General features: G+C 36.5%; 1 protein-coding gene across 5 annotated transcripts in view; it reads right to left on the bottom strand.

Annotated features, from left to right (window-relative positions):
* LOC120315302 (SLX4 interacting protein) overlaps positions 1–15,137 on the bottom strand; it is a 97,924-nt gene that overhangs the window by 25,564 nt on the left and 57,223 nt on the right. For all 5 annotated transcript variants that reach the window (XM_039359448.1, XM_039359451.1, XM_039359447.1 and 2 more), the window contains 2 exons: positions 5,101–5,178; positions 4,474–4,597 (listed from right to left, as the gene is read on the bottom strand). In XM_039359448.1, coding sequence (XP_039215382.1) covers positions 4,474–4,597; positions 5,101–5,178 — 202 coding nt within the window. The remainder of the gene's footprint in view (positions 1–4,473; positions 4,598–5,100; positions 5,179–15,137) is intronic.

Below are 15,137 nucleotides of genomic sequence, written 5' to 3' on the forward strand. Positions count from 1 at the left end.
GCAAGTTTTAGAGAGTCAGAAGAAAGAGAGATGCTTCAGGGCACGGCATCTACCAGGCAATTCAGTCAGCTGAATTTAACTTTATTAAGCTGTAAAATATTTAAAGACATTCTATCACTATGAAATTAGTAGTATAGAGCACTAATATCCTTCCGAATGTGAAGAGATTGCTAATGGCATGAAGCAATTTGGCAGAGACAACCACTCCCTCTAAACTCTGTGGCCCCTGAGGGTAAGCAGAATAGATAAAGGTTAAATCAAGGACCTGCTGGCAGGACACTGAAACCTTCCAAGCAGCCATTACTCCACTTTCCTGAGGAGAAACTGTAGACCATCTCTTCTTTCTCCAATAGACATTTGCTGTCTTTTTCTTCTATTGTTCTACTGCTTTATGGTTTTGAAAAAGTTTCCCCTGATATCTGCAATTTTCCAAAAAGAATCTCATGTCCTTCCCATTTTACTATTGTTCTCAGTCCCTTTAGCTAGGACTACTGCCTGTTCTTCTCTGAAAGTTAGTATTTAGTTGGGAAAAAGTTCTTCTGTCTATATTACCTTTCTTCTTTGACTATGAAAGCGTATCAGCAAACAGCCATTTCACTTTCTTTTGCTTTTTATATTTTTGAATATTTTTGATGACTTCGTCTTTAATGGTATTAGCTTTCTTAAAGCACTCTATCCAGCCTAATCCATTAAATCTATTCTTTTCTTGACTTGACAAGTTATTCACAGTATCATATGGAATATTGAGGAAATCATATCTGGTTGGTTTGATGGTTTTATTCATGTTCTTTAGTTGTAATTTTAAGGAGTTTGTGAGCTGCAGTCAGAAGCGTATCTTGTTTTTGTTTACTGAATACTGTAGACCTTTGCAATAGTGGAGAATATCTGTAGCTCAGGTGTAGGATGAGGGTGAAAGTTCATTCTCCGAGCTTGTGTGTTGGGTTTCCGAACGTTTTTTTACCAGGCTAGATAACATCTTCAGCGGAGTTTAAGGGACTCTAGACCTTTTCTCCACCTTTCAGAATATACCCTAGTTGATTTTGCTCTTGTTCTTTTAGGTGGTATCCATTTGTAGGGTCATTTTTTTTTTTAGGTTGTTGGACGAATGTTACAATTTTTTTATTTATTTATGTAAAAAAATAAGATGTATTAAATTTTAATAATCACAGAACTTTCTTGGCAAAACTGTCTTCTGCTTCCTTTTCATGGATTATCCTGTTATTTATTTATTTAGCTTTATTACCAACTGCAGCATTCCAGTCTCCCATAACTGGTAAGTTGCCTTTTGTGTGGGTTGCATTTACAAGGTATTATAAATCACCACAGGACTAGTCAACCTCTGCTTCTTCCGCATCTGTTGTTGGATTTGGATTGCCATAATATTGCTGTCTTGTCTTGGAATCAAAGCGAAATGATTCTTTCATGGGAGGGTGGTTGCATTTCAGGTCTGACTTGGATAACATTTTATTGCAAATTATTGCCACTCCATTCCTTCAGTAATTTTCTTGTCCACAATACAATCTGGTACTCTTCTGACATGAACTTCCGCTCACTGCAGATTGCTGATTCCTAGAATATTCATTTCAGTCTGGACATTTATGTTTTGATAACATTAAGCATATCTTGGTTTATGGTTCCGACATTTCAGGTACTAATGATATAGATATTTTTGCAGCATCAACGATACTTTTGCTTTTGCATCAGCAAGCGGATGCTCTTTTGACTTTAATCCAGCCACACTGCAAGCTCCAGTGCTACTTTTACCTGCCTTTACCTGCCTTGATATATACCTTCCTATCTAGGCTGTAAGTTTTCATACTGGAAGAAGTGGATGTTTCTTTCTTTGTAGAGCCAATTCAAGACTGATGTCTCATCTATAACCTATAGTGGTATGTGGGAATGACCTGGGAGACAGGAGGAAGAGCAGCAGACTAAACAATGGTCAGACAGATCAGCTGAGTCTTCATCAGAAGGAATTTGGTGGTGATAAAGGTCTCAGAAAAAACTCTCCCTAGTTTCTTTCTGCCATCACTTGTAAAAGACTGAGAGAAATGTACATAAAAGAAGTTCTTATTTTGTCAAGCCTGGCTTTATCTTACAATGATCCTCGAGCTTATTTTGACAAACAAGTTACTAGACAGCCTCCAGAAATATAAGATGAAATTATATAGTGTTAAGGAAGATTTACCTTGATAGAGATATGCAGCCTCTATTGCCTAAACAAAAGGAGCCGAAACATTTTTCAAAAGTCCCAGGAAAATTGCATTTGGAAATGGTTCAGGAGATGCCACCTGAATACACTGAACTATGAGAAGGAGGAGGTATAGCACAATCAGACTTGTAAGATTCTGTTATGCTAGCCAATCGCCATAAAAATAGTTTCAGCTTTCCTGTGAGGTTGATTTCCTGGTCAGGGCCTGACAGAAACCTTACTCTACTTCTTTCCTTTGTTTGCAATTAGATTTTATTTAGAGGAAAGGGGGCAGCTTGTGTTATTAAACATCAAATCAAAAGTTTAAAGGTAAGGAAATTATACTTCGAATGCCACCACTTTTGTAATTATTTTAATTAAAAAAAAAATCCTTCCCTGTTATCATGCCAGGCTATTTCTTTTGTTTTTTAAAAAAGTCCTGATGCTGGAAAACGTTCAGACATGCTTCACTTTAAAGGCCTAGACAGTTTTAATGCCCTGTGAGAAATCCAGAGGAGCTTTCTTCCAAAGATTATATCTAACCACAAAACAAGAAAAAGACTAACATGTAAAGATTAAAATATATGGTTAATTTTTAACTGCTCTGTACAATCTTGAAGTCTTGCTTTCAACTAGATTAAATAATGTAACAATACATGCAAGAATCTGTGAGTATTACTCTATCCTCATGCACACGCACTCACACACACACAAGCACACAAGATGCAATCTTTTATAGCTTGTCGGTTATCAATCATCTAACTGGGACTTATTTTCTGAAAAACATACTTATGTGTTTGTATTGTGTTGCCAGTATATTTTCACTGTGTTACTTCCCAACATCCAAGCAGAAAGTCACAGCTTGCTCACAGCTGCTCGGCTCTTTCCCCCAATGTAAACAACACATTGCTTTAGCACAGTGTTTCTCAACTTTGACAATTTTAAGGCATGTGGACTTCAACTCCCAGAATTCCACAGCCAGCAATGCTGGCTGTGGAATTCTGGGAGTTGAAGTCCACATGCCTTAAAATTGTCAAGGTTGAGAAACACTGCTTTAGCACATCTTTCTAGCATCTGGATTGGGAAGAAGGCTCTACGTCCCTTTCTTTCATCCAGGATAGGTGGTACGAAGGAGGCGCAAGTGGTAGCTTGTCTCTTCTTTCAAATTTCCATCTCTGTTTTAACTACAGAAACTCAGCCTGGAGCTTTTCTGCCCATTTCATCAATCCAAAAACAATTCTCTGATCTCATTTTGTGTGGTATTTTTTTTTCCCTTAGGGCAGGGGTTCTCAACCTTGGCAACTTTAAGACTTGTGGACTTCAACTCCCAGAATTCCTCAGCCAGCTTTGCTGGCTGAGGAATTCTGGGAGTTGAAGTCCACAAGTCTTAAAGTTGCCAAGGTTGAGAACCCCTGCTTTAGGGGGAGTTAATGTACTCAGAATGCAACATTCACTCAAGGCAGCATAGAAGATATAAACAAATCACTTTGAAAAGTGTCAATTTGAATAAGTTTATGTAATGAAAAGGAGAACACACATACACACACATAAAAATAACTCCAATTCCTCCAAATTTAGTTAGCTTTTTTCCCACTGAAACTTTCCTTCCTAGGGACACTGAACTTAAAGACTGGGCAGGTTTGCATGAGAATAGGTAGTAGTATATTCTGACACAATAACCCAACAGCTGAGGAAGAACTAAGCTGGAAACTATGAGCTCCATAAGTTGGAATAACTGGAATCCAATTAACGATATTGGTTGATAGTAGGCCACCAACACTTTATGAACTAAATTCACCTTCCCATACATTCTGTCATTCACTCTGCATTTTTTAAGCAGCCATATGCTTTAATCATCTTTCTGCCCATAGTTTTCATGTGTTTCTGGAGTAGTCCGAGTTCACAGTGAGTTATAGTTTTGGACAAGAGGTAATGAAAGACAAACTACTTGGGATCTGTATTCTGCCATTCATAAGTCAATTAAATTATTAATGGTCACCAACTGATCAGAGGTAATTTCTCATTTCCTTCTTTAAGTAGACAAGGAGTTCGTACAATCTCTGCGTGCTTACTTTTTAATTTAAACAAGGAATAAAAATCTGAATTAAAAAGAAACTTGATCCTATGATTAAATCATCCACATATTAAAAGCATCACCATTTCTTATTAAATTTGATTACTTCCACAATACACAATCTACCTATTTAATAGAAAAAAAACTGTGCAGTGATAATCAAAAGATTAAGTAAATGCAACCGTAAATAAAAATGACAAACTCCTACCTCTTAAAGATAAAGAATTGGCTTCTCCATGTTCTGTTTGCTTGCACCGGCCATGCAATTTACGTGTTTTCAAGTACTGTTTTATTCTTGACTCAACTGCATCTTTCAGCAGAAGACAAACTTCCTGGGAGATAATTTGTGTTAAGGTAAATATAAAGACTGAGAATACTGATTTTTCTACTTATTGCATATAATAACATACTCTTAGAAAACCTGTGACGTGCAAGCTAAAAAAAAACTTTGCAAGTACATCCAAAATCAATGATTATTTTTAAATCTGTGCATATTAATAAAGCACAATATTATTAATAAATATGTTGCTTAGTATTTTTTTAATGAAAAGATAGAATATAGTTTGTTTTCTAAATAAAATACCCTTATTTTCTCATATACTAAATTTAAAGATCAATTTTTCTTTCTTTCTTTCTTTCTTTTTTTCCAATTCTCTATGCTATGGGCTACTGTAATTACACAGAACAGAGTGAAGGGAGAAGTGGAAATAAAGAAAACAAGTATGTTTCTTCCTTCATAAAATTAGTTCTTCACTGACACAGTTGAAGTGGATTTATAAAATCATGAGATCAATTTCTTTCTTTATTTTTAAAAGTAGGAATGATTAGTCTTTACCTCTCTCTGATGATCAGAAAACCACATACGATCCTGCGAGGCAATATGGAAATCTACCAAGACTGCAAAGTTTCCACACTTGGGATAGTATTTGGAGATATCAGAGAAATAAAAAGAAATTGGCAATTAAATCATACACTATCAACAAGCCTAAATATTTATCTATTTAATTAATTACTACCAAGCAATTCTGAGCTGCTCACAATACCATAAATAACAGAATCAATTACAGGATCAAAACATTAAACAGTGGGCATTGAAAGTTAAAAAAATTAAAATAGGAAGGCAGATAAAAAGAACCAATGTGCCGATGGGGTGAAGGTAATTGGCATATTACTTAGCCTTAGGCTTTAATTTATAAATCAATTAATAGTCCCTGCTTTATATAGAATTGAAAATAACATAGGATATAATATTGGCAGCTGTCAAAAGAACCATAGTATTTATTAAAAATCTAAACTCAAGTCATCATCGGTATAATAAGGGTCTTGAACAAATTTCAGCAATAAAATAAATAGCTTAATTAATGCCATTTTATTTATTGCTTTTATTTTAATTACACGGTTACTCTGATGTTTTATATTTTATATTTAGTACTGTAGATCAGTTTGAATATTTGCAAATTCAGAAGAATGGGAGGTAAATTCAAAAATATATAAACAAATACTATACATTTTTTGTTATTTTAAAAAAAAAACAGCATTATATGCTGTCCCACGAATCTATCTCGTTCTGTTGAAATGGATTGGTCTTGCCTTTTAATTAAGATACAAGTGATTCATTCATCTACTTGGATTTGGTACAATATTCAAAGCAGAGATTTGTAGATCACACTGTGACAAAAATCAGCTTATCTAAAACATTGTTAGCATTCAATATTAGCAAGGCTGATGCAGTAGTTTGCTGGTAAATTTGGGTTATCACGGAACAGTAACAGAATGAAACAGGATATTAAAAATATTGCAGGTTCTGTGGTAGCAGTTTTGTATTTGTATTTGTTGACTGTCAAAATGTGGGCTAATTCATATGAGCCCAACTAGCCACTTGAAAACTATTCTTTGTAATAGTCTTTGCAGACCTGTGCTGTCATTATTTTCCTGAATCTCCAAAAGTGTAAGGCCACTTGATCTTCCTTGTCTCAGTTATGGCTGATGGCCTGATAAGAAACTATGACCATCCGTCCCATCAAATGCCACACCCCAGATCAGATTCCATCAGAAGCAACAGCACTTAATTATTATAATTCATTCACAGGAGTTAAAGAAACCTCAAGGTCCTAAAGTAAGCATCCTGCTATAACAACTTTAAATCAACTCCTGTGTCAACTGTCTCCATACAGTGAGCTGGTTGGAGTTACTCACCATGGAAGAAATTTCCCATCTCCAGAGATCCATAAACATACAGATTTTGGTCAGTTGATTGTGCTTCAATGGAAAGCCACAAGGGAGTAGCAAAAAACAACAACAACCATTTCCTTTCTGATTTCAAAGTATGGGCCACTATTCCACATGAAGTTTAGGGCTAAGGTAGATTTCTTGGCAAAATGTTTCATTTCAGTAACTTAATGGTGTTTGCTGTTGGAAGAATTTGATTTTTATAATGATGGGTGAGTGGGATAATACTAGTTCAAAAGTTCACAGGAATTGTTAATTGTCAGGGATTGCCATTATAGTTCAAAATGACACAAGTGGGAAATCTCCTAAAAACAGGTGTCAAAACATACTCAGTTGATTTCACAATGATAATGGGTGTAATTTGACTTTTTTTTGCAACCTATGATTTCTTAGGAAAAATTATATGAGCCATAAATCCAATTATGGAAAGAAAATATCAAATTTGGATGACAAGTATATATATTATTTATTGGCCACACACATTTCTATACTCTACTGTTTAACTAGATCTAAGAAATATTATACTAATACACCATCATAATAAAAATAAAAGCCAGATTGAATCATCTATTCCTGCCATAGATGAGATGGCCAATCTTCCATTAATTTAGTCAAACTGTTTTGCTCTAGTACGTATTTTATTATTTTAAGATGGCAATAATCAGTCAGCAGTAAACAATATTTTTCTCAACTTTATAGTGGACTGAATTTAAAGTAATTTTTAGCTTATCTGCTTTATATTTTAACCCCTATGATAAAACAACCCCTCTAACAAAACAAGGGTAATGGACATGTTTTCTCTAATTATGTCACCTTCCAAATCAGATTTTTCAATTGTCTTGTAGAGTTGGATTTCAACTCCTATAGCAGGGGTAGGCAACCCAAAACACTCAAAAGAGCCACTTGGACCCGTTTCCCACCAAAACCAAAACACTGGGAGCTGCAAAACCCTTTTGATATCTAAAATGAAGATAACACTGCATATATCCTTTTTTACCTTTATGATATATCTTCATTTTAGATGTCAAAAGAGTCTCTCTCTCTCCCCCTCCCTCTCTTTCTCTCTTTCCTCTCTCTCTCTTTCCTCTTTCTCCCGTTTCTCTCCCCCTCTTTCCTCTCTCCCTTTTTCCTCCCTCTCTCTTTCTCTTTCCTTTCCCTCTCCCCCTCTTTCTCTTTTCTCTCTCTCTTTCCTCCCCCTTTCTTTCTCTTTCCTCTCTCTCTCTCTCTATCTATCTTTCCTCTCCCTCTTTCTCTCTTTTTCTTCTCTCCCTCTCTTCTCTCCCCTCCCTCTTCTCTATCTCTCCTCTCTCTTTCTCTTCTCTCCCGCTCTCTTTCTTTCTCTTTCCTCTCCCTCTCTCTCTCTTTCTCCCGTTTCTCTCCCCTTCTTTCCTCTCTCCCTTTTTCCTCCCTCTCTCTTTCTCTTTCCTTTCCCTCTCCCCCCTCTTTCTCTTTTCTCTCTCTCTTTCCTCCCCCTTTCTTTCTCTTTCCTCTCTCTCTCTCTATCTATCTTTCCTCTCCCTCTTTCTCTCTTTTTCTTCTCTCCCTCTCTTCTCTCCCCTCCCTCTTCTCTATCTCTCCTCTCTCTTTCTCTTCTCTCTCTTCTCTCTCTCTCCTTCCGGAGAGAAAAACTTTATCCAGATCTCAGTTAGACGTGACTCTTCTCTCATAAACATAGTGTGAAATCCTTGCCTGAGAGAGAGAGAGAGAGAGAGAGAGAGAGAGAGAGAGAGAGAGAGAGAGAGAGAGAGAGAGAGAGAGAAGGGAAGAGCAAGTGCCTCTCTGTCTCTGTCTGCAAATGGCGGAGGAGGCTCCAGCGCCGCAGAAGATGGCTCAAAGAGCCATATGTGGCTCCAGAGCTGCGGGTTGCCGACCCGTGTCCTATAGCAACCATGGCTTTTGACCATGCTTATTGGGATTTATAGGAAGTGAATTTTAATGTGTTTAATTATGCTAAACTAAACTAGTTGGGAAGATTACAACGATCTAGAAACTAAAATTCAGAATGGACTAGGGCAGGCAACCTTGGCTCTTTTATGACTTGTGGACTTCAACTCCCAGAGTTAAAGTCCACGAGTCATAAAACATCCAAGGTTGCCTACCCCTGGACTAGGGTTATTAATATTGCAAGTAATTGGCATCCTTTATAACAATGATTTTTTATTTAACAAAATAATCTAATGTGTTATGGATATTATTAAGAACTTTTAACAAATATAAAATGAAAAAGGCAAATAGTAAGGCCATGAAGCTATGTATCATTCTGCCAAAGGCTACAGGAAGCATAAAACATTCAGAATACAATGACTTGTGCTCAACCAAACTGAATTTTTCCACATAAATTAGATCAATGCAAATAGTATACTTGTACTATGCCTCAGATCTGATACAATACTAAAGTCTTAATTCACAAGAATATAGACAAAGCATAAGATGTCTAGTATTGTAAAATACTAGATTCCATATTCATAAGCACAGTGTATATAAGAGATATCAGCTAAAAGTAATACCACATCAGACTACATGCCTAAAAACCGTCCCGCAGTTAAAAAAATACACTTTTTGTTCAGGAGTTCAACGAGTTATTTCCTAATAAGTATGTTTAAGCAGCTTTTTTCTCTTTTTTCTTCATACAGGTAGTCCTCACTTAGTGACTGCCTCAGACAGCAACCATTTACAGTTACAATGGTGATGAAAAAGTAACTTTGCCCCATTTACTATCTTTGCAGGTCTGTAAGATAAAGGAAAGCTGAAATAAGATAATTAAGCACAGTCACAATTTCAGTCATCAACTGCTTTGCTTAATGATCAAGTTACTGGTCCCAGTAGATGAGGACTACATGCATATCTTAAAAGATAATATACAGATTAAAGACATGTTTCTGTTATACATCTGAACATGTATATGAACAAAAAGAGTGAACAACTACTGAATTATTTAATAACACTCCAGTATTACTTCATACATGGATAAAGGATTGTATATGGACCATAGTAGAACATCCATACCTACTACAGGTAATCATCTAATTGTAACAGCAATTTGGACTGGGATTGCTGTCTTTAAGCGATATGGTCATAAAGTACAATATCACATGACTGTGTTGCTTAGCAACAGCAATCTAGGCAGTCCCAATTGCCATCATAGCCTCAATATGTGTAAGTTGTTTAGTGGGAAAAGGTGGGAGTCCCAGGTAAGAACTGTAGGGGGTGCTGTGGGTGATGGATGACACCAGAAGAGCGCCAGCGCAGGCCACACACAAACCATGAGAGGCCAGAGGAGAGTCTGGGAGAGTCAGTAAAGTCTGCGTGTGGGCGGGGGTGGGTTTTTTTTTTTTTTTTTTTTTTTTTTGCTGCGGGCAGTACAAAAAAACCCAAAAGAAACATACCAGAGCGACTTGCATCCTTTCTTAATGGCTTCTCCTTGGAGTTTGCTTGTGGGAAGCCAACAAAGAAGGCTGCAAATGACAATCATGTAACCACAGTTCCCTGCAGTATTGTAACTGCAAGCTGAGCACCTGAGTGCCCAGATCGCAATCATGATCATATAACCACAAGAATGCCGTGATGGCCGGCACCTCAAAGACCGATGGTAGGTCCATTTTTTTCAGTGTCGTTGTAACTTTGAATGGCTACTGAACAAATGGATGTCGGCTGAGAACTATCTGTCACGTAAAGCTTGGGCTCCCCTCCAAAACATGTAATAGTGTGACATATACTTATGCAATATTTCAGTTAAGGTTCTCCTCCTATCAATCAACAGGGAATAAAAGCCGACATAACTAGGCCATTATAATAATGAAGGTAGTTGATTGTTCAAGTGATAAAATCATCACAGAAGGAACAGGTATGTAAGCAGATGAAGTCTGTCAGAGAATTAAAAACCAATTATTCAGCTCTGTATTAATCCAATTAAAATTAATTGAATTCTAATTATTATTTTTAAGAATATATAATGAATGCAATGTAACTGTAATATATATATATATATATATACACACACACACACACACACACACACACACATACACACACACAATATAATATAATATAATATAATATAATATAATATAATATAATATAATATAATATAATATAATATATTAGGCGGTTATGGTTTTTGTGATTGATTCCTCTATTTTGTTTACTTACTAAAAACAATTTTGTTGTTTTTAATTATGTGAGCTATCCAGAGTCACAAATATGAGATGGGCATCTATACAAATTGAATTAATTAAATAATTAGTGTCATTGAATTGGGCTTGCAATCCTGGTACCCTCTGAAAGATCACCATGGGGGGGGGGGGTTGAGCAGCTCCAATACCACGGTACACTATCAGCATGAGCTAGAATACCCAGTAGGGTTACCATTGACTGAAAGAGAAAGCTAAAAGTAATTTACTACAGGTATGTGGGCATTTGGGACTCTATGGATGGGAAGAAGACAACCCATTAAAATTAAAAATCAAAGCCAAATGAATTTGATTTCACACCCCTTCTACGCTGGTAGCAAGGAAACTTTAAGGAGATGACTGCAACAATGAAAAGACTTTGAGTTCCAGATCATGAGACTTTCCGACTGGAAGGCATTTCTCTAGTTCCTAGGAAAATGCATCAAATTTCCACAAGTAGAATTGCAAAAAAAAAAAAAAGCCTCATTATGGCATATTAAACATCCCTCACTTTTCAAGGATATATTTATTCAAAAATACAACATCTCAAGAAAATAACAGTCCCTTTCCAAGATTGTATTTGGTTCCTGCAGATACTTCATTTTTTTAAAATACAAAGATGACATATGTCATATTCAAATTTCATATGAAAGAGCATTTGTAAAAGTCAATTGACAAATAAAGTCAAGAGGATTGTGTGTGTGTGTATGTGTGTGTGTGTGTATCCTTGACTTGACAAATACACACAGACTCTATCTATCTATCTGTCTGTCTATCTATCTATCTATCTATCTATCTATCTATCTAAAAATCATTTGAGAACTAAAAATATAAATTTAGCAGCCATGAAAAGAACCATTAACTGAAGAATGAAATATGCTTTAAATACTTTAAATATACTTCAATGGAAAATGTAATGAGAATACACAAAGAAGTATTTCAACGCCTGGACAATTATCTTGTTTAGTTTACAAAATTTAAAAAAAATATACATTTTTAAAACATCCCCAAATTTTCTGCAAATATTTGCAACAATGAACCGTTTTTTTTTTAAATTGGTAAAAGTACTGGTCAGAGAAATATTTTATTATATTGATTGCATTTGTTTACTGTAATATATTGTGTTTCTCCTATCATACGTTATTGCTGTATTGCATTGACTATGGGTGTAATAATAATAATAATAATAATAATAATAATAAAGAAGTTGGAAGGGAGGTCATCGAGTCCAACCCCCTGCTCAGACAGGAACCCTACACCATTTCAGACAAATGGCTGTCCAGTCTCTTCTTAAAAACTTCCAGTGTTGGAGCATTCACTGCTTCTGGAGGCAGGTTGTTCCACTGGTTAATTGTTCTAACTATTTCCACACATCATTTATAATTGGCTTGACTGAAGCTATGTATTAATCCATAACTAAATAAACAGTTCATTGATTCTGCATTTTACTCTCCTTTTGCTCATTAACGTTCTGTCCTCTCTCATCAAATTAGCACGAGATGTTAGATCAGATGTGGTATTTATTTATGTATTTGTTAAATTTGTCACATTTCTTGCCTTGGGGGATACTTTAGATGGCTTACAACAATAAAAAGGAAGAAACGAAGAGAGTGTAAACAGAACAGATGTAAGATAATAGAACAATGAAATAAACGATGAAAAAGAACACAACAAGAATACATCAATACGATCACCAAAAAAGATGGAGAGAGAGCAGAGAACGAGGGCAAGAGAGGGAGGGAACTCTCCCATTTGGACCCCAGGCCAACTGGCAGTCCAGGTCTTTAGGCTCTTGCAGAAGGAATTATAAAGAAAGATTCTACCTGCTCCTATCAATATTGACCTCAGTTCTTCAAGTTAGTTCTAAACTGCTAGAGCGTATTGGCAAGAAGACTTATGAAGACCGGGGAGACTTTAAAGTTTGCAGACTAGCAAAACAGATTTAGAAAAAGAAACTCATTACTGAACTGGTCCAAGCCAAGAAGGATTTAGTATGCTCCCTGGGCTGAAAATATATTGTGAGGAAGAGATGGAAAGATGGGATGGATTTAGAAAGAGCTAAGTGTGTTCTGAATCAGAACACATTTTCCTGCACTTGTCAAATATAATATGCTAGGGATTTTCTCAAGGCACATGCTAAAATGAAGCACATTTTGAAATGATCACAGAATATTTAATGCTATTAAAGGTTTCCATATCAGTTGAGGCAATGAGTTGCCATCAACTTTTCATGAATACTTTATCTCAGATCAAAAGAAGAAGAGAGGTACTGCAGCCATCTGTTAATTCACTGAAAGAAAGCAGGTTTTTGATAAGCACATCAAAGCATTTTATTCTTTCAGTGAATGATTCCTATTAACACAGGAACTTAGAAATCTGATGTCACAATGACTCACCTGTAAAGATGCATTCCTACCAATGATACACTATTCTAGTATTCAACTAAGTATTCTTAAGTAGACTTAATTCTATACTACGCATATAGCAAGAATCAATAAGTATTCTAGGTCAATATGAACCAAATTGCCTTGAGCCAGCAAGATTAGGTTAGGACAGAGATTGCATTGTGACCTACCTATGGCAGTCTATGCTACATGTTCTTATTTTTCAAGTGACAAACTATGACCACTTTTTTTTTTAAAGCCAGACAGATAAAAGGGAAACTTGTCTTTTTATAGGAAAAAAATGCATCCATGTATCGAGATACAACAATTTGAGCATAGGAGTCCAGTCAAGAGTATTTGGGTAAGTAAGAATACAATATGTATTGTGTTTGTATTTGTGTTGTCTTTGCATTATAAACTGCCAAGTCAGGAAGCCAATTTTGGGAATCCCCACCTGGAACAGATTAGAAAACTCTCAGGAGAAGCAATGGGTGATTTTAATTACTTGGACATCAGTTGGGAAAACAATATGGCCAAGATTGAAAGGTTCAAAATTTCCAGTGATCCTGCTGACCATTTCAAATTTCTGAAGTTTAACCAAAAGTGGATCAGCGTTTCAGATCTGATCCCAACCAAAAGGGAGAGGTAAGTACTGAGAAAGAAAGGAAGAGGTAAAAGTACTGAGAAAGTTGGGGATGCAGTGACCACATAATTGTCAAAGTCAAATCATGTCAACCAACCTCATATCCTGTTTTGATTTTATGACAAGTTTTAAGTGACCAGGAGGGATTCAAAGGACTTATAACTTCAGCAAAGCATTCAGTAAAGTCACATCATGGAGTTGACAAAATGTGGGCATGGTTATGCTACCATAAGATGAATACAGAGCTTGCTGAACTGTATGCAACAAATATATACCAATGGCTCTGTGTCAAGCTGGAGAGGAACTCTGCTATTCAATATATTTATAAATGATCTAGTTGAGGGATTAGAAAATAAAATCATCAAGTTTGTGGATGACACAAAATAAGGAGGGGGGGTATAGCAAACAGAGGCTATATCAAGACAGGATTCAGGGCTCAAAGGAAGTAATTATTCTTTTTTATTCCATGTTAATCAAACTGCAGCCAGAATACTGAACTGAGTTCTGGGGACTGTACAGTATTTTAGGAAGGGCATTGACAGCTGAGAGAATATCCAGAGGCCAGCAGCCAAGATAAGAGGTTGGGAAAAGAAAGATTGGAGGTGTTGGGTACATTTAGCAAGGTGAAGACATGATAGATCTGAAGGACTGCAGTGTAGAAGATGGGGCAGAATTGCTTAGCTGTTTCAGAAGACAATTGTATACAGGTTATAAATGGGTTTAAGTTACAAGGAAGCTGATTTTGGTAAGACGTCTTAATAAGGTTCTGTTCAATAAACTTTGAATAATTTCTCTTTCAGGTTCTACTCTTTATTGCCCCCACTTCCTCATTCAACATCATCTTAATATAAGATTAGAGTTACTTTGCATCAGTACCTCAGCATGCAGAGAAGGGGAAATTAACTTTTCCTTCACCACTCAAGTTCTGATAAAAATTTTCCTCCCTTTCTCCTTCCCCCCTTTCTCTTGGGAGTGAGGAGTAGAGGAAAAAGAGCGTTGTCTTACCTGAACGCTTTTTCTCAGCAGGATGGTGTAGACTCCACTGATTGGGTAATTTAATCCCACCTGCTCAGACTAAGACAAAAAAACTCTGCCACGCCTCCTTCTGGGTGTGACTTCCCAGTTTTTGTCGAGGCGAAGCTACCAGACGCAAGGCTCCAAACAAAAAAGGAAGACACAGGCCTAGACTAACACTAACAGGGTGGGTGTGGAGTCTACACCATCCTGCTGAGAAAAAGCGTTCAGGTAAGACAACGCTCTTTTCTCCATCAGGATGGATGTAGACTCCACTGATTGGGACATACCAAAGCTGCTCATGTCCCTATAGGGAGGGAGTCTAGGCTTGTGACCCCTGAGAACCCACTATTTGCTGTAGGACTCTCCTACCGAAAGCAGCCTCAGCTGCTGCAAATTGATCTATCCTATAATGTTTTATGAATGAGGAAGG

This window comes from Crotalus tigris, unplaced genomic scaffold, assembly GCF_016545835.1.
Source record: "Crotalus tigris isolate CLP2741 ecotype Arizona unplaced genomic scaffold, ASM1654583v1 scf7180000019070.2622420, whole genome shotgun sequence".
NCBI lineage: Eukaryota > Metazoa > Chordata > Lepidosauria > Squamata > Viperidae > Crotalus > Crotalus tigris.